The 25,757-nt window shown below is 35.7% G+C and overlaps 1 protein-coding gene, 1 long non-coding RNA gene and 3 other non-coding genes across 5 annotated transcripts; 2 read left to right on the forward strand and 3 right to left on the reverse strand.

Moving 5' to 3' along the window:
- Positions 1-466: 466 nt before the first annotated feature.
- On the reverse strand, positions 467-9,085 carry LOC129755657 (hairy/enhancer-of-split related with YRPW motif protein-like). The gene is made up of 3 exons (XM_055752271.1): positions 8,439-9,085; positions 5,779-5,993; positions 467-2,069 (listed from the first exon to the last, which is right to left on the reverse strand). The coding sequence occupies exons 1-3, from the start codon at positions 8,666-8,668 to the stop codon at positions 1,351-1,353; spliced, it is 1,164 nt and encodes a 387-aa protein (XP_055608246.1). The 5' UTR covers positions 8,669-9,085; the 3' UTR covers positions 467-1,350.
- Trnae-uuc (transfer RNA glutamic acid (anticodon UUC)) lies at positions 1,249-1,320 on the forward strand. Its single transcript has one exon. It is a non-coding gene; the product is annotated as a tRNA-Glu (tRNA).
- Positions 9,086-17,853: 8,768 nt separating the features above from the next.
- Positions 17,854-17,926, forward strand: Trnak-cuu (transfer RNA lysine (anticodon CUU)). Its single transcript has one exon. It is a non-coding gene; the product is annotated as a tRNA-Lys (tRNA).
- Positions 17,927-18,019: 93 nt separating this feature from the next.
- Positions 18,020-18,091, reverse strand: Trnae-cuc (transfer RNA glutamic acid (anticodon CUC)). The gene has a single exon. It is a non-coding gene; the product is annotated as a tRNA-Glu (tRNA).
- A 6,991-nt stretch (positions 18,092-25,082) lies between these two features.
- On the reverse strand, positions 25,083-25,757 carry LOC129757409 (uncharacterized). Its single transcript, XR_008739700.1, has 2 exons — positions 25,684-25,757; positions 25,083-25,618 (listed from the first exon to the last, which is right to left on the reverse strand). It is a non-coding gene; the product is annotated as an uncharacterized LOC129757409 (long non-coding RNA).

A 25,757-nucleotide genomic window follows, 5' to 3' on the forward strand; every position in this document is an offset into this window, starting at 1 on the left:
CCAAAACGTTTTCTCTCACAGGCCACGTGTTTCTCAACTCAAACGATCGTTTTTTGAAATCTTACAGCACTTACAGCATTTCGATTCGAGTAAAAGGCGTCGCCAAAGTTCATTTGACAGCATCTTGTGATTATCAGCATCGATCGCGCTCAAAAACGTTGGAAAACAAAAATATCAAGGACAGGTTTAAATTATAATTACCTACAAAGTGGAATTTAGAAAAAGTCAATGATAATGATTATCTATGAATATGAAAAGATGAGTTAATCAACAATCTAACAAGTGAAGATAGTGATAAGTGTCAACAATAAACTTCACTGTCACGTGCATCGAGACTGCGGACCAAAACTGTCCTCGAACGTCAACTTTTTCTCGGCTTAAACGTAACTGGAGGAAAATTGTGATTTACCCTAAGAAAGTTTTGAAACAACAAATTTTAAATTTCAATAAAATTTTATTCGTTTTGGTTCACTTTCAGTTTTTAAAAATCTCTGTACAAATATAATTGGTTTTCTTCCATAGGAATTCTTGCTTAGAGAAATCGGAAAAACTTATTAAATTGGAATCACAACTTTGGGTCGTCCTAAAAATAGAATCCTACCCGTCTGTATACGACCTACATTCATATATAATACCTCTAGAAGAAATCCTCATAAGATTTGGGCCTTTTGGTCCATTTTCATTCATTGACATTCTCACTTCCATCACTCAAACTCAATCTTTTTTCTTAAAGTACTAATTGACTCGATTAGTTGCACCCTTAAAGCTAGATTATAGTTTCATTTTCGTCCACCGTCTTTGTGTATTTTTCTTATTTTTTTTTTCATTTGGTATAAATAGTTGAAAATTTCTCTTCAAATAAATTAAAGAATCCCTAATCTTAGAACGATATGTCAGTTTGAAAATACAAAGAACATTTACACAGTGTTTTGAAGAAAGGTTTTTTCACCGGTGTAGCGGCGGCGGAAATGTTTTGTTAACTTTCAGTTTTCGTTGGTTTTCTAGAATCATTTAGGTATTAAAGCTTTCGTGTGATGCGCGCCACGTTCCTGTGTTTGGTTCAGACTCATTTTGGCGTTTGTTTTTTTTTTTGTATAAGTGCTATTTACATTTTTGTTTGTTATTATTTTTAAGGGAAAGAAATCATTTGGTTCGGTTCTATCACTTTGGCATCTGCACCTGGAAGGTGCCGGTAATTCGTAGGCTCAGAGAATGTGATTGGTTACGAAGACCCTCCGGAACAACACATCCCATATGGTCTAGTGGCTAGGATATCTGGCTTTCACCCAGAAGGCCCGGGTTCGATTCCCGGTATGGGAAATTTTTTTGATGGTTATTGCTTTTTTTTTTTCAGCAAGCCATTTCGGCGCCCCACGGTCTGTAGGGTTTGGCCGAGTTGGCGTTGTAGCTGTTGGAGGTCGCACTGTACCCGTGGGAGGTTGAGGTGCTAACCGGATACTGTGGGTTGCCGTAGCCGACGCTGGCTGAGGTGGCGCCGCGGTTGTTTTGCTGCTGCTGGTGCATGTTGGACAGGTCGATGTAGGTGGGGTTGGACTGCTGCTCGTTCGAACCACCGGCGCCGGACTGTTGTTGCTGGGCCTGCTGTTGCTGCGGGTGCTGTTGGGAGGAGTCATGCTGACTGGAATAGTGGTCAGAGGTGCTAGCACCGGTGACATAGGAGGACGAATGCAGCGCCGTGTGCGGCAGATGGTGGGCCTGCAGGGCCTGGTCGTGAGGTGAGATGGTTGCTACCTGTGGAATGTACGGTGCCGACGCTGTGGCCGTCTGGGGGGTGTAGTTTTGGTGGTAGTAGCTGGACGAGTGCGGGTAAGCTGGCTGATAGGAGCTGCTGTGGGACCAGGCCGGACTGGCGTTAGCCTTGGAGGAAAGCTCTCGCTGGGTTAGGAAACATTGCAAATGGGACATCAACCGAAGACGAAGTGGATCCTGCACGTCCATGCCCTCGATGGAGACAAGATAACGGGCGACCTCGGCGACACATTCTCGGAATCCGATTATGTGGTAGTCCATGGCAAATCGCTGCGGATCATAGCTGGCATCGTCTAAGCCTGTGATGGGAAGAAACAAGAATAAATAGAGGCAAAATTAATCACCATGCCAAAGCTTCTAATGTTCTGCACCGGGAGTAGCAGAGGAGTGTTCAATAAAAATAATAACATAATAATCCTACTTAACAGGTCCCAATCTACCCATAAATATCAATTTCGAGACCGACCGGGGCTTCACACTCTCTCGCCTCAGCGTGTCAATTCTAACTTTTCCACGTTCCCACGGAACCGAAACCCAAAACTCGACACGACGCGCATATATATATATATTTACACACCACTCATCCGAATCCAAAAGTCCAGGCCATTAGCCGAGTCGAGTCAAAATGCCGTTCTTGTGTGCTGTGTAGACCGGGAGCAGCAGAACAGAAAATATCTCATGCATATTCCCCCTATTTCAATTTTTATATTACTTCCACCCATCAACGGCCAGGCACAGGAACAAAAAAAAGTGCCAGCTATCGGGAGGGCGCCCTTCCAACCAACCAAGAGCAACCCATCGGGACAAGGGAGGGTCAACCCGCTTCCAGCTCCCGCGAGAGAGAAACAGCAGAGGTTCCCACAGTTCTTGGTCTGCCTGCACACCGAAAAAAAAAACGCACATGGGAAGAAGGGTGGAAATCGGTTCCCGTCGGGCGAGTCCGCTCGCTCGTGTTAATGTTTTGATGATGATTTCACATACATCAAACAATATGCAATGTATTAGCGGAACAATAAAGGTTCGGAGGAGGTCGAAATCCCTCGAAAGGGGTGGTGGGTGGATGAGTTGTAATAAAAATATTGGTTCCCACCACCCGAGTTGGGATTAAAAAAAATGATCGGTGATCGAAAATACCATCCAAGGACTTTTGGCTTTTTGATGGGAGGATTCGCGGAAGCCCTCGTGAAAGCTAAGCAGCCGGCTTTTAACGCAAAACCGGTGGAAGCCGTGGGAGAACGGGAGAGAACGATTAGTGCAATCGATTTTGTGAGAAACAACGACCCGACAAAGGATAAACACTGATAATAAGCCAGTTTTTCGGTGTTGTTTTTGTTTTCCTACCGAGGAAAACCCTTTTATCGGGTTATGGGATTCGACTACCGACTGACCAACAACCGGTACAAATTGACGTCTGTGTTTGCAGGAAAAATTTCCGATTCCACCCAGCCAGACGGTTAATTATCGAACCGGCAGTTAGCAGCCGCAGGTTGTTTGGGTTTAATTTTCGGCGAGAACGGGTTGTTTCTCACCCACCCTTCATTTTTGTTGGATTGCATGTGATCCCCGAAATTTGCGTGCCGCTTAGTCACAGTCCGGTTGTGTGGGAAGATTTTTCTAAGCGGCGTAGTCAAAAAATCACTGGAACTTTTAACTGTTGGGTAGAATTTAATGAAAATATGGGTGGTTTAAGTTCATAGTGCATTGTTTACATCCTGCAAGTTAAAAAATCCTGTGATCAAAACTCGCGGAAATGGAGTCGAAAGAACAGCTCGTGCGTGATAAAATCTTGCGCATTTATCACGAGAACAAGGGTCTCTCGCATCGTTCCATCGCTAAAACGTTGGGAATCGCGAATTTCACGGTGTCGCGAGTAATCAAGCGGTTCGAGAAACGATTAACCACCGATCGGAAGCCCAGAAGTGAAGGAAAAAGTATTCCGTACCACACCAAAAATTACAACCGCGTAGTTGGGGCCTTCAACCGAAACCCGAACGCCCCCGTTCGGGATGTGGCTAAGAAGCTGCACCTAAGCCGAAGTTTTGTCCAGAAGGCCAAAACTAAGGCTGGGCCTCGAACGTTCAAGGTACAAAAGGTCCCTAATCGCTACGAGAAGCAGAACAAGTCCGTCAAAATCCGTTCCAGGAAGTTGTACCTCAACATGCTGACGAAAGTTGAATGCTGTATCATGGACGACAAAACATATGTGAAGGCCGACTTCAAACAGATCCCCGGCAACCTGTTTTTCACGACCAAGGATAAGATCAGCGTTCCGGAGCATATTCGAAGGAAGAAGATGTCCAAATTTGCGAATAAATTTCTGGTTTGGCACGCTATCTGCACGAGCGGGAAGCGGAGTGCACCCAGGACACGATGAACGGACAGGTGTACATGAAAGAGTGCCTCCAGAAGCCGCCGCTTCCTCTCCTGAAGGCCCACCACGCCCCTACAATTTTCTGGCCGGATTTGGCCTCATTCTACTACTCCAAGGACGTGCTGAAGTGATATGCGAACAATAAGGTCAATTTCGTGCTGAAAATGTTAAACACTCCCATCGAGAAGTACTGGGCGATTATGAAGCAGCACCTTCTTAAACGACCTAAGGTAGTTAAGACAGTCGGGGAACTGAAGAAAGTATAGGTTTACATGCAAAAAACGGTTGATTCACAGGTTGTGCCGAATCTTATTGCCGGAGTTAAGGCCAAGGTGCGGACACTTGCGTATGAATACGAGTAAAATAGTAAAATGAAGTTTTCAATCCCTGAAAATTTGATGGCAATCGGATGAAAACTCCAATTTTGCGAATCAATTTTGTGTGTGGCAATTTCATCGTGGATCCCCACTTTACAGCACACCCGAAATCTCAAATCTGGTGATGTTAAGGTCATTCGGCCCCCAAAATAACAATCCTGTACTGCAAATCAAGATCGAACATGAACAACAAAACCGTTTTAGGTTCTTACAAGAAAAACGTTCACCTTTTCCCTTCTAGCTGACACAAAGAAAAACCGACGAATAGCGCCACATTGCCAACCACCGTTTTTGTTTCTTCCACTCCAGTCTTCAAGGTAAAATCCGTAGACCTTTTTCCTCCTCTCCCGTCTCCTTTCAACCGAATGAGGCTTTTCGTATCTTGGTCCTCAAACCGTGGGAAACCAGGATACCGGATGTATTAAGTTCCTCATATTTTTTCCTCATTCCTTGCTGGTCCTTCGAGCCGGCTAGCGAAAAAAAAGGTACAACCTGATTACCATCTTGCGGGTGCACTTCCCGCACTTCAAGGCGAAGACTACCGTATGACGGCGACGAGAATGAGTGTAGCGGAGCTCCGTTGCCCGGACGAAACTGAAAGGAGTTGTAGGAAAGTGCCTTTTTTCGGCTTTTCCTCTCCGTAGTCCGATGAATTTTGACCTATAACATATGTTATGTTACCCTCATCATTATTTTTACGTGGGACCGACTGTGTCGCTAGCTGGTAGTTAATTATGTGTCAAGCGGTGGGAGTTTTTCTTTCCGGGTCTATTCGCTCGTCATGGCCGTTTTTTTTTGGTTGGTTTGATTGGAGGAAGTTGTTAGAGACGATGTTGATGAACCGGGTCCGGTTTGGACCCGACAACAGATGGCGGTGTCAAAAGGATAATTTCTTAGGTTTTCCCAGCATCTTCAACCGTTGAAAATTATACCGATAAATCTTCTCAGATTACACACCTCGTTAGTGATTTGGTGTCCGGTACAAGACGTTGTAAAAAGGAGTTTTTATGGTTTCGTTAAATGTTGTTTAATTTTTACGATTTCCGTCGATAATAGTATTTATTATGTGTATAGCACCAATGTCCCTTTTTAACAACAAACGCTATACGAACCGTTTTCAATCAAAGCACTCACAGTTTTTTCGTAAGTAGTTTGTTTTTGTAGTTTAGGAAAGACGTTTGTAATCCGGAAGTGTGAAGCAACCCGATTTCGACCATTTGAATAAAAAAAATCAGGAATAAAAAGTGTCCAAAAACTTACCTCGCGCATGTAGCTGCTTCAGATGGTCGACGGTGAGCTGCAGGATTTCGGCCTTCTCCAGCTTGGCGGAGCCCTGCTTTTCGTAGGCACTCGGGACCAGTCGCTTCAGTTCGGAGAGCGAGGAATTGATCCGGTCCCGGCGTTTCTTCTCGATCACGCCGCGCCGTCGTTTGCGGCTCTGCAGTTGACAGCTGTCCGATTCGCCAGGTGAGACACTGCGTGTGTGTGGGAAAGAGGAAAAATCATGAGTAAAGTCTCGCTAAATTAGCCACGGCATTTCTTGAGGAACTGAACCATGAAACGGACAGATAAAGTCAAGAGAGAGAGCATAAATATTATGGGGGAATTCCTCGTTCATTCGTTCTCGGTTTGAGCGTTGTGTGTAACATAATATATGACTTTTTCCATTCGGTTACCCCCGCCGCCCTTAGTCGGGAGACCCTTATAAACTTTTCCGAACGGTATTTCTAAAATGGTTTGGTTCCCACGCTTAGCGATCTCCTACCCCAGAGGAGCTCCTTCTTATGTTGTTGTGTTTCTTTTCAGCAGAGGGGACACAACTTGAATATGCGAAAAAGAGCTTTAACAAGAAAAGTCGGAAGATACAAATACACAAATTCTGTTTCCAGCTGGAAGCTCCCGTCAAATGGACTGGAATAAACGAACAAACCGTTGGGTTTACGAAATTTGGAACCTTAAGGAAAGTTCTACAAAAGCCATTCCAAAAGTGAGTTCGCTGACGGTAAATATGTTTCCATTCAAATCGATAGCGAAAGATACTTTTTCTCCAAGAGACGAATGACTCGTGAAATACTCTGGCTATCAATAACCTCCCGGACAATTCCGGAATCTACTTATTGGCACGTCACGTGACACGGCGAAGAGTTCAAAGTCAATAGAAAAAGAAGAACAAACGGAGTCAATCGATGACGGGACGATTTTGGTTTTCTCTGAAAGGACTCCGTGCATCATCAATCATACAATTTTATCTTATGAAAACGGCGCTAAATTAGGTGCATGCTGCTGCTGTTATCTACTTCTGTTCCCGAAAGTACCGGAAACGAAACCCTTTTCGAGAGGCAGAAAAAAAACTAATCAGTCCGTGTCCGATTGTGATCGCGAAGAATCGGGATTATCGATTGAGATTATTGATGGGTTCTCGGTCGGAGTGATTGGATGGAACAACAACAACAATCAACGAGACAACATCCTTCCGAGGGGAATTGGGATTGCCAATTAGCACCTCGCATTGGATTTGTACGGTTAAAAAACGAGTAGTCATTCTAATGCTGATAGTCAAGTTTCTAAAAAGTGGAAGAGGTTGTCAAAAAAAATCACTCTTCAGGGAGGACATAGAATCAGGCATATGAATTCATATTTTAAAATGTTCGACGGATTTTGATTTCCGTTAGAATCAGTTATAGACTGAAATTCCTGGCGGATTAAAAAAAATTTAATCCTCTGGCGGGACTTGAACTTGCCAACTTCGGCTTGGAGACCTCCTATTTTGATAGAATTTTGGAGTAATCTAGCTAACCAGATTACGGGTTTAAGTCTCTCTGGATGTTCGGTAATTATTTTACACGTTTTTCCGTAAACGTGTTCATTCCTTCTTCACGTCGAAAACCTGAATTCCAAATGTAGACTGATTTTCTTCCCAATTTTCAGTTGTGCTCAGCTTTGTGCTCTAATTTTGAATCCTAAATCTAGTTGGAATTATAAAAAAAAAAAACCGATTGTAAGAATTTGCAAAGTTCGACTGCCTGTCCGAGAATCAAAATCACAATTTAATTTAAGCAAAATACTATTAAATTTCCTTAAGACAAATTTATAAACTTTTTTTTTACAAATTCAGTAGAGTACTGACAATTGAGGAAAATTGGCCGGACAATAATTTATGAAACATTTTCTAAGTAATCGACGATCACGACTAAACTGAGAAATAAACAGCGGAATTTATAAAGCACGTTAAAAAGTCTAGAAACTTGATATAAATACATTTGAAAAATTTGAAATACATTTTGCACACAAATGCCAATTTGGATTAGATTCAAAAACATCTAAAAATCATTTTCATCATCAATCACTCAAATCTAATATTTTTGCCTCATAATTTGAACTAAAAGTGAGTATCCTAAGTCGAAAGTTTTAATCATAATTTTGTCAATATTCTTATGTTAGAATTTTTAGCTCTTATTTGTCTCAAACCTTTCCGTTCAAATATAAAAATTTGAATTTTCCCCCTTTTTCCTCTTGATTTCAGTTGGATTTTAACTCAGTAAACTAGCCCGAGTAACTGGAATTCAGAACCGAATTCAAAATTTGTACTCAAAGTTAAAATTTTGCCAATAATCAACTAAAATAGCTCTTGAATAGAGTTTGGCCCTGAACATTTGATCATCAAAAACGAATACACAATGAAACATGTTTAAGGGAAATATGAAAAAAGCTATCTGGCAGGACTTGAATTCGCATTTTATAAACCAAAAACCGAAAACAGTATTCCTTTACAGTTGCAAATTTTCATTGTCATTTGCAATAAAAATGTTAAGTTCAGTTGAGATAGAATCCGGGATTAGAATTTAAATTCAACAAAAAGATCCTCGAAACAGGCTTCAGGAAAGTTTAAAGATTTAAGTTGGGCAAAAAATAATACTCACTGTTCCTTGGAGGATTCCTCCGAGTAGAGATCGTCATCGGAGAGGGACTCCGATAGTGTTCGCTTAAGTCCCTTGGACGAAGGTGGGGTCCAGGTGTTGTTGTTGTGCTGCTGCTGCTGCTGATTTGGGGTCGAACTGGCCACCGGAATACCGGCCGGTGCCACGCCGACAGCACTCGAGTAACCCCAATGGAGCGGCGTTCCATGGTGATGATGATGATGGTGATCCATATTAATTTTTTTTAAAAATAGTTTTAAATACTAATTTTGGTTGAAGTCACTTTCACTTTTTTGATACACTTTTAAAATTTTCTTAAGAGGTTGTTTGGTTTCAATTAGTTAGGCACAAGTTTGAAATCTAATCTCTCGTAACCGTTAATGATTGTGCAAAGCTTTAACACTTGCAATTTGCGTCACTTATTATCGCCAATAGTTGGAACACAATCTGCAGACTTAAACTGTTGCTCCAATTAAAGATGTTATAAAGATGCACTTGTGTACTTTTTCTTTGGAGGAAGCGCGTGTGCCAAGCGTACGTGCGTGCGGCACTTTGTGTTGTGCGGTGCCAAGGACAGAAAAGCAGAAGAGTTGTTGCGCGCGTTTTCCGGTTTTTGCGACCGTAAGGCCTACACGTGACTTGTCATGTGTACAAACGACGTCCGACTGATTTAATGACGTATGCCGAACGCATGCAATGCATGTGCCATCCCCACTCCTGCCGGCAATGTTTACGATTTTTATCACCGGCAGCCTAGCGGTAGGCAAACACAATGCAAAACAGAGCGCGAGTGAGCGAGAGAACGTACCAAAAAAGAGAGAGTTCGTCCTTTCATTCAACTGTTTCTATACAAACAGTTATTCGAGTTCTCAGCAGGACCCTTTCCTTCTCAGTAGGCCATGATCAAAACAACTCCGAGCGAGGGTGATTTCTCTTCCGAGAAATCACAGGTTGCTGAGAATGAATCCTTTCCGGGCAATTTTCGGTAGAGGGGGAAACGCTTTCTTCCGAACTTCATTCATTGTTTACCCCCACTCCGGGCCATTTCGGATGAACAGGTTCATCCACAGAATAAATTTACTCAGGAAATCCACTTCGGAGTAACCAAAACAATAAACCGAAGAGAGACAGAGAGCAAAATCTCCCGTTGACCTCGCACGTGGTCGAGGGTTTCCCGTTGGTCGTGAGCAAAGACGTGTGATCGGCTCGTGACCGAAAGAAACAGCACTAACCCCATCTCGTTCTAACCAACGTCATCAACACCGACGGTTGCCAAAAAGTGTGCATCAACAAAGCGGAAAGTGGCATCGGTAGAATCCGCGTGGCGGTCATCATCCCGTTCGTCCGGCCTGTGTGGGTCCCGCCTGGGGTTTCGGTTTCTGGGGTTCGGTGCCGTGGGTTTCCAATTGTGGGAGGTGTGTCAATGATCTGATCTTTTTGTTTTATTCCAGACCTTCCCGAGCTAATGGTTTGCTGGTTTTTTTTTTTCAGTCGTTGCACTTGTTGAGAAGATTTTCCGTTGGAGAAGCAACGTCTGCCGGTCGTCCGCGTGAGGATCCGCTTGTTGCGCGCGCGTTGTTTTTTGGTCACGTGTGGGGCTGGCTGTCTGCCGCCGGTCCGTGAATCAATCCATCCATCCGGTCGATTGTCAGTCAGACGATTTGCCATGGCATGGCTGCGGTTTTCGGTCGTTTGTTAGTGGATCAATTGGAGACACGTGCTGTATCCATACCAAAGAGGTGTTAATGTACGTTTTGCTATCCAACAAGTGCATTCGGTGACCTTGACATATAATCACGGTCGTCAACGCGGATTTTCGGGATGAATCTGGTGCTGTGCTATCGATTGGACACGATTCAAACTAAGTCCGCCACTCATTGAGCATCATGGTTTTTTGAATACTAGCGAAGTTAGAACCATATATGGCCGGGCTTCGACATGAGAAATCTTAGAAACAACAAAAATTGGATCTTTTGTTATTCAGATTCAAGATCAAAGAACAAAAATAATTGACTGAAATTAATTCGTTCAACTATAAAATAACGAAAAATTCAAAGATTTTGTCTTTAGTTGCTGACATTTGCACATCAAGTTCAAGTGTCTCGAAAAATGCTGATGGCGTTCAGTTCGGTCTGGTCGAATCCCGACCATATTGAAGTAACATTTTATGCATAAGGAAGAGGTATTTTTTGAAACTACATTGACCTACTCCAAATCTTTTGCCTAAATGTTTTGGTATCTACATGAAATGTTATTTTTTATTCATGTTAAAAATTGATGTAAAATCACAGATGGACAAATGTACCATACCATCTTCAGAAACTTGTGTAAAATTTCAAATGCTTTCTTTTGAAGAAGCCGTAAAAAAATGACGAAAAACAGTGCAATCTGTTGCTTGATTGTAACTCTTCAACGGCGCTATAGATTGCACTGTTTCTAGATAGCTCTTTTGAAAGTAACAATTTTCCGAAAGGGCTCAATTGTATAGAAATTTATAGATAAATAAACTTAAATAGATTGAACAACTGTTTTTTTGTAAGTTCTTTATTTGGCTCCTTAAAGCCTAAAGGTATGAGCCGTTTATACCTTTAGGCTTTAAGGAGCCAAATCCGTTACTACCAATTTTCGAAATACTATACAAAAAGTAGGAAAACGACGGTTCTAATGAATCTCTAGGTATATTAAAAGTAGACTATTTGAGTTCAAATTTTAAAGACATCATGTTAACAAAATCCCGTAAACCCACCAACACAAGAAGGAATGCGTGCTACCCACTGCCTCGATTCTAGTACCCTCCAAAGGAAAATTATTGGCATGCCGAGTGTTGCTAGACTTTGGATCCCAATCTAATTTTGTAACACAGTCTTTCATTAAACGCGCTGGTCTATCCACTGAGCCTACTAATATCAACGTCCGAGGTTTCGGAAATTCAACAAAGTCGATTCAAGAGAAAGTCATGGTACAGTTGAGAGCCAGAATGTCTGTTATTCAAAGAACCGTCAAGATGCTAGTTACAGATTTTATAACGGATCCTGTGCTCAATAACGACATTGAAATTGATAGTTGGGCGATGCCAGACTTAACACTAGAAGATTCTGAGTTTTATCTTTCTAGACCAGTTGACTTGCTGTTGGGAATTACTGTAGTAATGGAAATTTTAAAAGATGGGAATCTTGAAATCAGTCCCCATTTACCACACTTACAAAACACCCATCTCGGATGGATAGTGGGTGGATCTGTAACCAAAATGAATGAGTACTTACACAGGTCTCTTGACAGGACATTGTCCAACAAAACAGCATTTCAAAAGGATAAATATAATTCAAAACGATGACTGTCGGTTCTGCGGGTTCGAAAAAGAAACTGCAGAGCATCTTCTATGCAACTGCTGCGCCCTCCTAAATAGGAGAGAGCCAGTACTTGGGGCTGAGTTAATAAGCGCACATGACATATAGTTGCATATCAGCCCTAAGAAGGTTATATCATACATCTTTGATATCATACCCGATTGGGATCAAATGCTTAGTCAGCAATCAACTGTCACTCCAATCAATAGTGCAGGTTAACCTAAAAGCATATAGTAACACGGGGTAAATACCACAATAGATCAACTACTGGTCGCAGTGGGCTCTCCCTACAAGGAAAAAAAATAGCCATTGTAATGTTGATCATTTGTCTTCAAGAAACTATTTGTCTAAAACGCTTATATCGTATTCGTTTTCACCACCCGAAAGTGTTGCACCATCCACGCCGAAAACGAGCATGAATCGAGTTTTGCCCTCACCTTTGTTGGTGTGCGTGAAATCGGCAGTGTCAACAGAAAATATCAAGCTGTCAAAATCCATTACAGTTGGTTTGGCAGTTTAGCTGTTTTAGCTCGCCATAAAGAGGAGAAGAAGAAGAAGAATTACAGTTGGTATTTGTTTTAGCTTGATTTCGAAAATTGAAATCAAATTTACTTTAGTTGATCATTGTTTTTAAATAAAATGAAAATTTTAGCATGAATTTATATATTATGTTGAATTGTGAAGATTTCAGATTTATTTTGCTTGGTAGATTTGCCTCTGGCCCTGATGATTACTGTAATACTGGCTGATTCTGGGCGGTCTATGTTTGCTGCTGCTGGAATGCAGTTACCCCAGCTTGATGGTTGCGATATTTGGTCTTGAGAGTAACGTTTATTCCTCGCAAATCTCATCTTCGTTCGAGTATTTCCGTTTCAGATAACAAATAAAACTTGGAAGTCAAAACGGCGAACTCGGATCGCGGAAGTCGGGGGAAAAGAATTTCGATAACAGACCGAAACGAACAAAATTCAAGCCAAGCCCCCAATGCGGGTGCAATCTCGAACTATAACTTTTTTTAAAGGCAACGGGTTGGAATCCGAAACTTGGCGCAACCGAGCATCGTCACCATTAAGCACAGTTCTTTCACGATTTTCACGAATTTGATTCCGCCAGATCTTTGGGTTGGACTTTCTGCACTCGGATTTGCTGCTCGCTATCCGGGTGAAATTCTACGCCGAAACGGCACTGGTATTGAATCCGGATTCTTTGGGATAAATAAAGGGAAAAAAACAGCTCGAACGCAATTTAGTAGTATAGCAGTATAGAAATAAATCAACCAGCTGATATTTGTTTACATCGGGAAGCACGTCCTGTCAAAATTCATGATAGTATTGGTAAGAGCGCAAGCAACACCGAATATTTTCAGAGTGTTCCACCGTCCACATTATGGTGCACTACCAGTGGACTACTCATCGTGAAAACGAGCATGAAAACAGCAAAAAGTGCACTACCAGTAGTGCACCGGTGCACTACCAAACGTAAACGAATTCTCTATTAGTTTCGGCAGAAAATATTTGATCGCCTTTTTCATATTTTAAGTCCAATCACTCGACTTTGAGTTCGCATCTTATCAGATTTATTTGAACCAATTCGAACCTTTGCGAATGTGGAGAGGTGTACGAGCACTTAGACCACGTCGTTTGGAGATGTCCGAAGTTCGAAGAACATCGAACGATGACACCAGGGAAATGGATCAATGGATCATTGCGGAAAACGCATTAGGCACTAAATGCTTAAGGGAACATCCATAAATGACGTAGCATTTGGGGGGGGGGGGGGGGTGTTTGACTTTGTTTGACGATGTGTGACGAGAGGGGGGTAGGGGTTCAAGCACAGTTCAAGTAAAGCTACGTAGCTTTAATTAAATATCGAAAAAAAAAATATCAAAATTGTTTTGAGTAATTTTCACTTTCAAGCGCCCCTTGGTTGTGCTTTTTCCATACATACGCATACACTGTATCAAACAGATTTTCGGTTGAAGGTCCCCAATCCATCTGCTGCAGGGAATAAGCACTTTGCTTCATTGTTTGTCATTTCCTGAATGGATTTGAGCGAAATTATGCCAAAACTGTTTTCTGACGAAACTATGCGTTTTAGACCTATAGTGTCTTCGAGACAAATGAACTACATTACAAGAGACAAAAAATTGTTTTTTTTTTTGGAAAATTGATTAATCCACCTAGCAGTGAGTTAGAAAAACTAACTTTTTTAACTTCCCTTTTAGAGCTATACTGTCTGAGGAAAGTTTTTAGCTTGTATCAATTCTAGCAACTTTGCCAAAGAAGTCATTACTGTATCAATAATAGTTTCAAAGTTATGTCAATTTAAAAAAATATATCATCAATTTTCAGTTTTTTTCATTATAACCTTTTTGCGAGTGATATTTTATATAAAATATGTTCTAGACAGTTTTGGAGGTAGTATTGTTACACACTTTTGCTGAATACACTGTATAAAAATTTTGAAGTTTGGTCGAGATATCTTGAAAATACTCAACAAAAATAGTCATTTTTAGATGGTTATATGAGGCCCTTAGAGCCAAAGGGGTATAAGTGCATAAAACCTGTGTCGTAACTTTACCCTGTATCGCATTTTAAATAGTTTTTTTGACGAACTTCTTCTGCCAACAATCGATGATAGAATGCCGTTCTCACCTTCGCTGTTCCTTTACTCAACCAATGTATTCTTGTTTTCTCTTTCACTCATACTGACTTCGATGACAACAGAGTGAATCGACTCGATTCTCGTGGGTTCCGTAACTCACAATTAATTTCAACGGTAACTAAGCCGTGCATACACTAAATCGAATTCATCCGTTTTTTTTTTTTAATATTAATTTTGCAGGAATAATTATCAAATCATTAATAACTGCCTTATCCACCACAACCTGATTTCGAGAAAAAAGCACTTGAACTTCGTTGTGTTCCAGTAAATTCCATAGATATTTTTTATGAAATTTTTTCATGTGAATGATTTTTCTAAATAAAAACAAAGCATTTTACAACATTTTCCCAAAAAACAACGTTTATTTGACGTTTATTGATGCGATACATATTTTTTAAATTTGGTACTTATACCCCTTTGCCACTAAATAAATTCACTTATACCCCTTTGCCACCAACAAATTTTCACATCCAGGTTTTTTGATCTTATTGATATGGGTAAGAAACCATAAATATTCATTGCTACAAGAGTCAATTAGTTTTCGTATAAATATATTTTTTGTTGTTTTGATGAGAAATATACTCTGGTACAGTAGGTTAAGAGATTTTAAGGCTGAAGATCGACCTGGCAACTTCTACTAAATCTCTCCAAACAACGTTTTTTCATCAAGATTAATTTATAATAATTCGTGAAAGGTATTTTCCACTAAATTCCAATCACCACGTTTTTTGTACGTCTTTGCCTAATCAATTGGGTATTGGAATGGGACTTGCGATCACTCTGAGTTTGTTTTTTACAGTAAATTAACGATAGGCGCTTCAACATAAACCCAATTATCTCGTACAAATACATTTTTTTTGTACTTTATAAGCCTTTAATTCGTGACACACTTCATATATCCAGAAATCAGGAATTTGTGATCCGCTAATTTGTTATTGATAATTAAATATAATAATTTTTTTTCTGCTAGAATTATCACTAAATGCAATCAGATGAATCATAGTTGATGGTAAATTTTTAAACATCATCAGCTATTCAAAAGAAAAGTGAATTACATTAATTTTAAAATTTTTTGGTCCCAATGAAAAAACATTACTTTCATGAAATCAAGTTAGGGTTGGTGGCAAAGGGTTATAAGTACATCAGTTTAATGGACTTTAGAGGCAAAGGGGTATAAGTGCCGCACTTATACCCCTTTGGCTCCAAACAAAAAGGAAATTTCAGTAAGCACGATTTTTTCAACGAGATCTAAACATAACAAAATAGTGAAATAAAATTATGATTAAAATAGCATATGATGATTGACAGTCAAGGATTCGTTCTAGATGGTTATCTCGATTTTTTCCATTTTGTCACTTATACCCCTTTGGCTCCAAGGGCCTCATATCTCCTGAGTTCGGACGAGATCGGTTATATATTTTACAATTTTGCAATTAGAAAAGTATCACCTTTCAAAAAATATACAACTCAAAGTGGCCAATTGTAGTCTTCATAGTGTAAATGTCAATAGAAGTGAGCCGAAAATCAAGTTTTTATACTAATATGAGCATAATTTTTACTACCGGGCTGGATTCCCAACAGAAGGCCTATTTGAACCACTTGGACTTGAGATGGTAGATGGGCTCAAATAAGTATAAAAATTTGATTTTCGGCTCACTTCTATTAACATTTACACTATGAGGACTACAATTGGCCACTTTGAGTTGTATATTTTTTGAAAGGTGATACTTTTCTGATTGCAAAACTGTAAAATATGTAACCGCACTCGTCCGAACTCAGGAGATACATATAACCATTTAAAAATTAAAAATACGTCAATATCTAGGGGGGTTTTATGACTTTTTGACGAAATGTTACGAGGGGGGAGGGGGTGGTATAAAAACTCATAAAAAGCTACCTCATTTATGGATGTTCCCTAAGGGATATTGTAGGCATAAGAGACACACATGACATATTATGATCCATGAGTTTTTAATCATTTTTTTTCATAAAAATGTTAATTTTAATGATTTGAGAAAAATGTACAGGAAACCAATTCAGATTTTCCTATAAATCTCAGGAGGAAAGCGTTTCGAACTCACAGGGCGTTTCGACAGTTGTTTTCCTATCCTGAAATTGTCCTGTATTTTCAGCTGTTGAAAATACAGGGCGAAATCGTCCCGATCACAGGAGAAAATATTTAGTGTGTAGGTTTTCCAAAAAAATGCTATCGCTGAGGATTTAAAAAAAACGTACTACCTGATAACGTCTATGAATTTTTCGGGCAAAAGTTCCAATCGCTTTTCAAAAGTCAAGATTGACTAAAATTTCATGAATTTAAGGATTAAGGAATTTTGGAGCAAACAATTATCGAAAGTTGTTCCGGTCGCCCTCATGCGTGGGATAACTGTAACGAGTCTTTTCCACGGACAAGTTTCGAATTAATCAGAACCCCTCTAAAATGCATTGTACTTAATCAATTGCCATGGCCAGAAAAGATCTCTGCACCTCGTCGTGTGCCCTGAAAAAGCAAGTCCTTCAATTTTTTTTTTCAACTCTCGATAACAGGTAGGTAATGGAACAGAACCGTCCTATCCTTTAGCCGTACGGAGTTCGTCCTTTGCCAAAATAATTACTGTATCCTAACCGTTCACATTTTCCCTATCCTATTTCACAGATCCAGGTCCCAGCTCACGTGTACGCCACCCCGGTCGATTCAATTCATCGTCGTGTGTGAACCCGGGTTCTATTTGGTTTCCCACGATCCGGAATAGATGTACGGCGGGCGATACGTGTCTCTCGCTCGGCAGAAAAAAAAAAGATGAAGGGAGAATCAGAACCATTGGATGGAATACATTTATTTGATTGAGGGTTCCTACAGCGAGTGCTTCCCTTCCGTTTTGGTGAGTGAGCTAGACTGTATTTTTTTATTGTTTACTCTCAATTGAGCACACGCTTTTTCCACCTTCAATCGGTAGATTCGCTTTGACATTTATTTCTCCTTTTTCTTAGAGCTTCAAGATCACCCATAGGTACAATGTTTAAAATTAGATATGGACCCTACCGTTTTTTGAGCTTTTCTTTTTTTAGAGTTGATCTTTTTTTTCGTTAGTTTTACGCATGTCACTCAACCGCGCACGCCTTCAAATCGTTTGTGCGCACCTTCTTTTAAGAAAATTTGCTCTGCAATAAAAACTCACCTCAGCTAAATTGAAATGCTGAATTTAACACTAATATTTTTTATAAATTATTACATTTGTGAAATACTAAAATGAGTTTTGCCAAAAATAATAAAAATAGGTAAATGCCTACAAGATAAGAAGGATTACTCGCGTATAGTCCGTGTTTCAGGTAGGATCCTGGAATGATCTTTCTTAGTACCTACTAAGATCACTGTCCAAATTTCAGCGCCCCTCGTTTACACAGTTGCCCGGCTAGCTCAGTCGGTAGAGCATGAGACTCTTAATCTCAGGGTCGTGGGTTCGAGCCCCACGTTGGGCGGCACCTTTTTTGATGTATTTTTCAACAATATCGACCTATTGATTTTGAATCAAATATCATCTGATTGGGAACACTACACAAACAAAAAAAGGTTTCCCATACCGGGAATCGAACCCGGGCCTTCCGGGTGAGAGCCGGATATCCTAACCACTAGACAATATGGGACATGTTGATTGAAGTGAAATATTTAACAATCAAATAAACTTGTAAGTATCTTTTTCTTATTATTTTTGTTCCAATTTTCATATATATATATTTTAAAAGCCTGTTTCTATAAAACTGTTATAAAACATATGCATTGGTAATACGGGGGTTTTTACCTAAAATATAAATTTAGATCAAATAGTGAATTGAATGCAAATAATTTCAAATTAGGTACTTATTGCCAGTGCAAATCTTAAAAAGAAATGTGTAAACTCATGTAATTATCATTTCATTATAATTGACTCTCGAAATTGAAACCAAACATATTATTTGTTAACAACTTTCGAGGACTCTCCTTTTCTACCGTGTTTTGCTCGAAAAGTTGGAAAAAAAACGTCTTGCACTTGGTTGCTTTTCCTGCCGTCCTGGGGGAAAAACTTTTTAACGAGCATTTGTGCGTGTTTTACGTGAAAAACAACTCTCGGTCTGATGCGAATTTTCAGAAATTTGTCAAAATAAGGCTGGCTACCGAGGTAACGATGCTCGAGGAAACATTCCAGCATCCGACAGAATTTTGTTGATAAAAATTGCCGCGTGGAAGTTTTAAGATACAACATATTGACAAATTAAATCTGTGAAGGATTGAGTTTAAAATGTGACGAAAACAAAAAATTACAAAAATGACAAAAATGACAAAAATGACAAAAATGACAAAAATGACAAAAATGACAAAAATGACAAAAATGACAAAAATGACAAAAATGACAAAAATGACAAAAATGACAAAAATGACAAAAATGACAAAAATGACAAAAATGACAAAAATGACAAAAATGACAAAAATGACAAAAATGACAAAAATGACAAAAATGACAAAAATGACAAAAATGACAAAAATGACAAAAATGACAAAAATGACAAAAATGACAAAAATGACAAAAATGACAAAAATGACAAAAATGACAAAAATGACAAAAATGACAAAAATGACAAAAATGACAAAAATGACAAAAATGACAAAAATGACAAAAATGACAAAAATGACAAAAATGACAAAAATGACAAAAATGACAAAAATGACAAAAATGACAAAAATGACAAAAATGACAAAAATGACAAAAATGACAAAAATGACAAAAATGACAAAAATGACAAAAATGACAAAAATGACAAAAATGACAAAAATGACAAAAATGACAAAAATGACAAAAATGACAAAAATGACAAAAATGACAAAAATGACAAAAATGACAAAAATGACAAAAATGACAAAAATGACAAAAATGACAAAAATGACAAAAATGACAAAAATGACAAAAATGACAAAAATGACAAAAATGACAAAAATGACAAAAATGACAAAAATGACAAAAATGACAAAAATGACAAAAATGACAAAAATGACAAAAATGACAAAAATGACAAAAATGACAAAAATGACAAAAATGACAAAAATGACAAAAATGACAAAAATGACAAAAATGACAAAAATGACAAAAATGACAAAAATGACAAAAATGACAAAAATGACAAAAATGACAAAAATGACAAAAATGACAAAAATGACAAAAATGACAAAAATGACAAAAATGACAAAAATGACAAAAATGACAAAAATGACAAAAATGACAAAAATGACAAAAATGACAAAAATGACAAAAATGACAAAAATGACAAAAATGACAAAAATGACAAAAATGACAAAAATGACAAAAATGACAAAAATGACAAAAATGACAAAAATGACAAAAATGACAAAAATGACAAAAATGACAAAAATGACAAAAATGACAAAAATGACAAAAATGACAAAAATGACAAAAATGACAAAAATGACAAAAATGACAAAAATGACAAAAATGACAAAAATGACAAAAATGACAAAAATGACAAAAATGACAAAAATGACAAAAATGACAAAAATGACAAAAATGACAAAAATGACAAAAATGACAAAAATGACAAAAATGACAAAAATGACAAAAATGACAAAAATGACAAAAATGACAAAAATGACAAAAATGACAAAAATGACAAAAATGACAAAAATGACAAAAATGACAAAAATGACAAAAATGACAAAAATGACAAAAATGACAAAAATGACAAAAATGACAAAAATGACAAAAATGACAAAAATGACAAAAATGACAAAAATGACAAAAATGACAAAAATGACAAAAATGACAAAAATGACAAAAATGACAAAAATGACAAAAATGACAAAAATGACAAAAATGACAAAAATGACAAAAATGACAAAAATGACAAAAATGACAAAAATGACAAAAATGACAAAAATGACAAAAATGACAAAAATGACAAAAATGACAAAAATGACAAAAATGACAAAAATGACAAAAATGACAAAAATGACAAAAATGACAAAAATGACAAAAATGACAAAAATGACAAAAATGACAAAAATGACAAAAATGACAAAAATGACAAAAATGACAAAAATGACAAAAATGACAAAAATGACAAAAATGACAAAAATGACAAAAATGACAAAAATGACAAAAATGACAAAAATGACAAAAATGACAAAAATGACAAAAATGACAAAAATGACAAAAATGACAAAAATGACAAAAATGACAAAAATGACAAAAATGACAAAAATGACAAAAATGACAAAAATGACAAAAATGACAAAAATGACAAAAATGACAAAAATGACAAAAATGACAAAAATGACAAAAATGACAAAAATGACAAAAATGACAAAAATGACAAAAATGACAAAAATGACAAAAATGACAAAAATGACAAAAATGACAAATATGACAAAAATGACAAAAATGACAAAAATGACAAAAATGACAAAAATGACAAAAATGTCAAAAATGACAAAAATGACAAAAATGACAAAAATGACAAAAATGACAAAAATGACAAAAATGACAAAAATGACAAAAATGACAAAAATGACAAAAATGACAAAAATGACAAAAATGACAAAAATGACAAAAATGACAAAAATGACAAAAATGACAAAAATTACAAAAAGGTATATTTAAGAATCTTTTGCCAATTCAATCATTTTGACAACTTTGTAATTTTTTTAAAAATTTTTATCAATTTTGTCAATTTTGTCAATTTTTTCAATTTTGTCAATTTTGTCAATTTTGTCAATTTTGTCAATTTTGTCAATTTTGTCAATTTTGTCAATTTTGTCAATTTTGTCAATTTTGTCAATTTTGTCAATTTTGTCAATTTTGTCAATTTTGTCAATTTTGTCAATTTTGTCAATTTTGTCAATTTTGTCAATTTTGTCAATTTTGTCAATTTTGTCAATTTTGTCAATTTTGTCAATTTTGTCAATTTTGTCAATTTGGTCAATTTTGTCAATTTTGTCAATTTTGTCAATTTTGTCAATTTTGTCAATTTTGTCAATTTTGTCAATTTTGTCAATTTTGTCAATTTTGTCAATTTTGTCAATTTTGTCAATTTTGTCAATTTTGTCAATTTTGTCAATTTTGTCAATTTTGTCAATTTTGGTAATTTTGCCAATTTTGTCAATTTTGTCAATTTTGTCAATTTTGTCAATTTCGTCAATTTTGTCATTTTTGTCAATTTTGTCAATTTTGTCAATTTTGTCAATTTTGTCAATTTTGTCAATTTTGTCAATTTTGTCAATTTTGTCAATTTTGTCAATTTTGTCAATTTTGTCAATTTTGTCAATTTTGTCAATTTTGTCAATTTTGTCAATTTTGTTTATTTTGCCAATTTTATCAATTTTGTCAATTTTGTCAATTTTGTCAATTTTGTCAATTTCGTCAATTTTGTCAATTTTGTCAATTTTGTCAATTTTGTCAATTTTGTCAATTTTGTCAATTTTGTCAATTTTGTCAATTTTGTCAATTTTGTCAATTTTGTCAATTTTGTCAATTTTGTCAATTTTGTCAATTTTGTCAATTTTGTCAATTTTGTCAATTTTGTCAATTTTGTCAATTTTGTCAATTTTGTCAATTTTGTCAATTTTGTCAACTTTGTCAATTCTGTCAATTTTGTCAATTTTGTCAATTTTGTCAATTTTGGCAATTTTGTCAATTTTGTCAATTTTGTCAATTTTGTCAATTTTGTCAATTTTGTCACTTTTGTCAATTTTGTCAATTTTGTCAATTTTGTCAATTTTGTCAATTTTGTCAATTTTGTCAATTTTGTCAATTTTGTCAATTTTGTCAATTTTGTCAATTTTGTCAATTTTGTCAATTTTGTCAATTTTGTCAATTTTGTCAATTTTGTCAATTTTGTCAATTTTGTCAATTTTGTCAATTTTGTCAATTTTGTCAATTTTGTCAATTTTGTCAATTTTGTCAATTTTGTCAATTTTGTCAATTTTGTCAATTTTGTCAATTTTGTCAATTTTGTCAATTTTGTCAATTTTGTCAATTTTGTCAATTTTGTCAATTTTGTCAATTTTGTCAATTTTGTCAATTTTGTCAATTTTGTCAATTTTGTCAATTTTGTCAATTTTGTCAATTTTGTCAATTTTGTCAATTTTGTCAATTTTGTCAATTTTGTCAATTTTGTCAATTTTGTCAATTTTGTCAATTTTGTCAATTTTGTCAATTTTGTCAATTTTGTCAATTTTGTCAATTTTGTCAATTTTGTCAATTTTGTCAATTTTGTCAATTTTGTCAATTTTGTCAATTTTGTCAATTTTGTCAATTTTGTCAATTTTGTCAATTTTGTCAATTTTGTCAATTTTGTCAATTTTGTCAATTTTGTCAATTTTGTCAATTTTGTCAATTTTGTCAATTTTGTCAATTTTGTCAATTTTGTCAATTTTGTCAATTTTGTCAATTTTGTCAATTTTGTCAATTTTGTCAATTTTGTCAATTTTGTCAATTTTGTCAATTTTGTCAATTTTGTCAATTTTGTCAATTTTGTCAATTTTGTCAATTTTTTCAATTTTTTCAATTTTGTCAATTTTGTTAATTTTGCCAATTTTGCCAATTTTGTTAATTTTGCCAATTTTGTCAATTTTGTCAATTTTGTCAATTTTGCCAATTTTGTCAATTTTGTCAATTTTGTCATTTTAGTCAATTTTGTTAATTTTATCAATTTTGTCAATTTGGTAATTTTTGTCATTTTGTCATTTTTGTCAATTTTGCCAATTTTGTCAATTTTGTCAATTTGGTCAATTTTGTCAATTTTTATCAATTTTGTCAATTTTGTCAATTTTGTCAATTTTGTTAATTTTGCCAATTTTGTCAATTATGTCAATTTTGTCAATTTTGTCAATTTTGTCAATTTTGTCATTTTTGTCAATTTTGTCAATTTTGTCAATTTTGTCAATTTTGTCAATTTTTTCAATTTTGTCATTTTTGTCAATTTCGTTATATTTTTCCTTTTTATTACAATTTTGTCAATTTTGTCAATTTTGTGAATTTTGTCAATTTGGTCAATTTTGTAAATTCTGTCAATTTTGTCAATTTCGTCAATTTTTCATTTTTGTTAATTTTTCCTTTTTCAACAATTTATTCAATTTTGTTGATTTTGTCGATTTTGTGAATTTTGTCAATCTTGTTAATTTTGTCAATTTCGTCAATTTTGTCATTTTTGTTAATTTTTTCCTTTTACAACTATTTGGTCAATTTTGTTGATTTTGTCAATTTTTTCAATTTTGTCCATTTTGTCAATTATTGCAAATTTTGTTAATTTTGTCAATTTTGTCAATATTGTAAATTTTGTCTTTATTGTAAATATTGTCAATATTGTAAATTTTGTCAATGATTTCAATTTTGTCAATTTTTTCAATTCAGTCAATTCAGGCATTTTTGTTAATTTATTCAATTTTTAATTTTTGTTACTTTTGAAATTTCGTTAATTCTTTAATTTTTGTCAATTCTGTCAATTTGGCCAATTTTGTTTATTTTGTCAGTTTTATAAATTTTGTCATTTTTTTCATTTTCTTACTATATTTTTAAAAATGACAAAAATGACAATATTGACAAAAATTACCAAAGTTACAGAAATTACAAATAAGACTTAAATTAGAATATTTTAAATATGAAAAAAATGATTAAAATTACGAAAATGAAAATAAATGACAAAATTACAAAAACTACAAAAGTGACAAAAATGACAAAGATTGTGACAACTTTAAAAATGGTTCAAATTGTTGAAATTGTAAAAATGGTGAAACTTGTTACAAATTGTTTAAATTTTCAACTCTGCTTTATTTGAAATTATTCTATTATTTGAAAAATGTAGAAATTTAAAAATTGTTAAAATTTTAAATATCATAATATTTTGAAAATTGTGAAAATGTTAACTATTTTCAAAATTGTTTAATTGTATATCTTGTAAAAATTGTAAAAGCTTTAAAAATTGTAAAAATAGTACATAATGGATAAATTGTCAAGATTGTAGACATCATTAAAATTGTGAAAATTATAAAAATTGTCAAAATTTCAAAAAATTTAAATGTTTTAAAATTGGCAAAATTGTAAAAATGGTAAAAAATCTAAAAATTATTAAAATTGTCAAAGTTTTCAAAATTCAAATAAAAAATGTGGTTAATATAATAAAATTTTCGAAAATGTCAAAATTTGTAAAGTTGCTTGAAATTATCAACATTGTCAAAACTCTCGCAATCGTAAAAATTGCGAAAACAACTGGAGTTTTTCAGTTTTATTTTTTTATTACAACGTCATGTCGATTTTCGCTTTTGCTTCTCTTCATTGGATTTCTGTTTTACAACCTAAATAAGTTTTTCCAGTGGTCTTTCATATTTTAATTTTTTTTAGGAAACCATGAAGGAAAATGAACTTTCGTCAAGGTCAATGTGATATTTTCGCAACATAAATCCACACGTTTAGAACAATTACTAAGACTTTTATTATTACGTAATACTTTTTGCTTCATACAGCACATGAATTATGATTCCAAAAAAAAAAAACAAAACCGAAACATTTCTATTCACAGCTAAACTTAAGTTTCGTGGACAGTAGTAGTGTAGTAGATTATTGCCCCTAACTACATAAGTATGAGCGTTAAGTAAGTGTATTTATGTTTAATCAGAGGTAATTTTGCGAAATAATTTAAACACATTTTGTTTTTACAAATGTACAACTACTAGCTACTAAACAATTTTGGAACCTACATTTTTAAGACTTGTTGCATTCTTCCCTAAAGCTTAACAAAGTGTTATTGGGCACAATTTGAAGTATAGATCTATAGACAAATTTCAAGAGAACGAAAAAAAAAACAAGCAGAATCCTAGCTATTTTCAACTAATTATTGCAGCAATTCTCATTCATGCATTCCTAGTAACAGTTTAAGCCTAACGATTATTCTTACAAATCTTACACAGATATATACAATTCGTGGTTGCAATCATCTTCAAAACTCTCTCCTACTTCTTCTTGACGTGCTGCAAGGTGGTCGTATCGATGATCCTGGACGTATAGGACAGGAGCATATAGCGCTGCTTGATGTGCTTAGCCCGGATGTGGGAGGAGAAAATTTCCTTGGTGTAGTTGCTCGGGAACCATCCAGTTACCCCATCTCTAATCCTTTCGCCTTCGTACCAACCTGTAGGCAAAGAAAAGTCCATGAAAATTGTTGAATATTCAAGGAAGAAAGGAGAAAAACCATACCATCGGCCATCTTCCGGTGCACGTTGACCACATCCTTGATGTCCAGATCCAGCTCGTCCGGTTGCAGTGCGTGA

The sequence above is a fragment of the Uranotaenia lowii genome, chromosome 3, assembly GCF_029784155.1.
Source record: "Uranotaenia lowii strain MFRU-FL chromosome 3, ASM2978415v1, whole genome shotgun sequence".
Lineage (NCBI taxonomy): Eukaryota > Metazoa > Arthropoda > Insecta > Diptera > Culicidae > Uranotaenia > Uranotaenia lowii.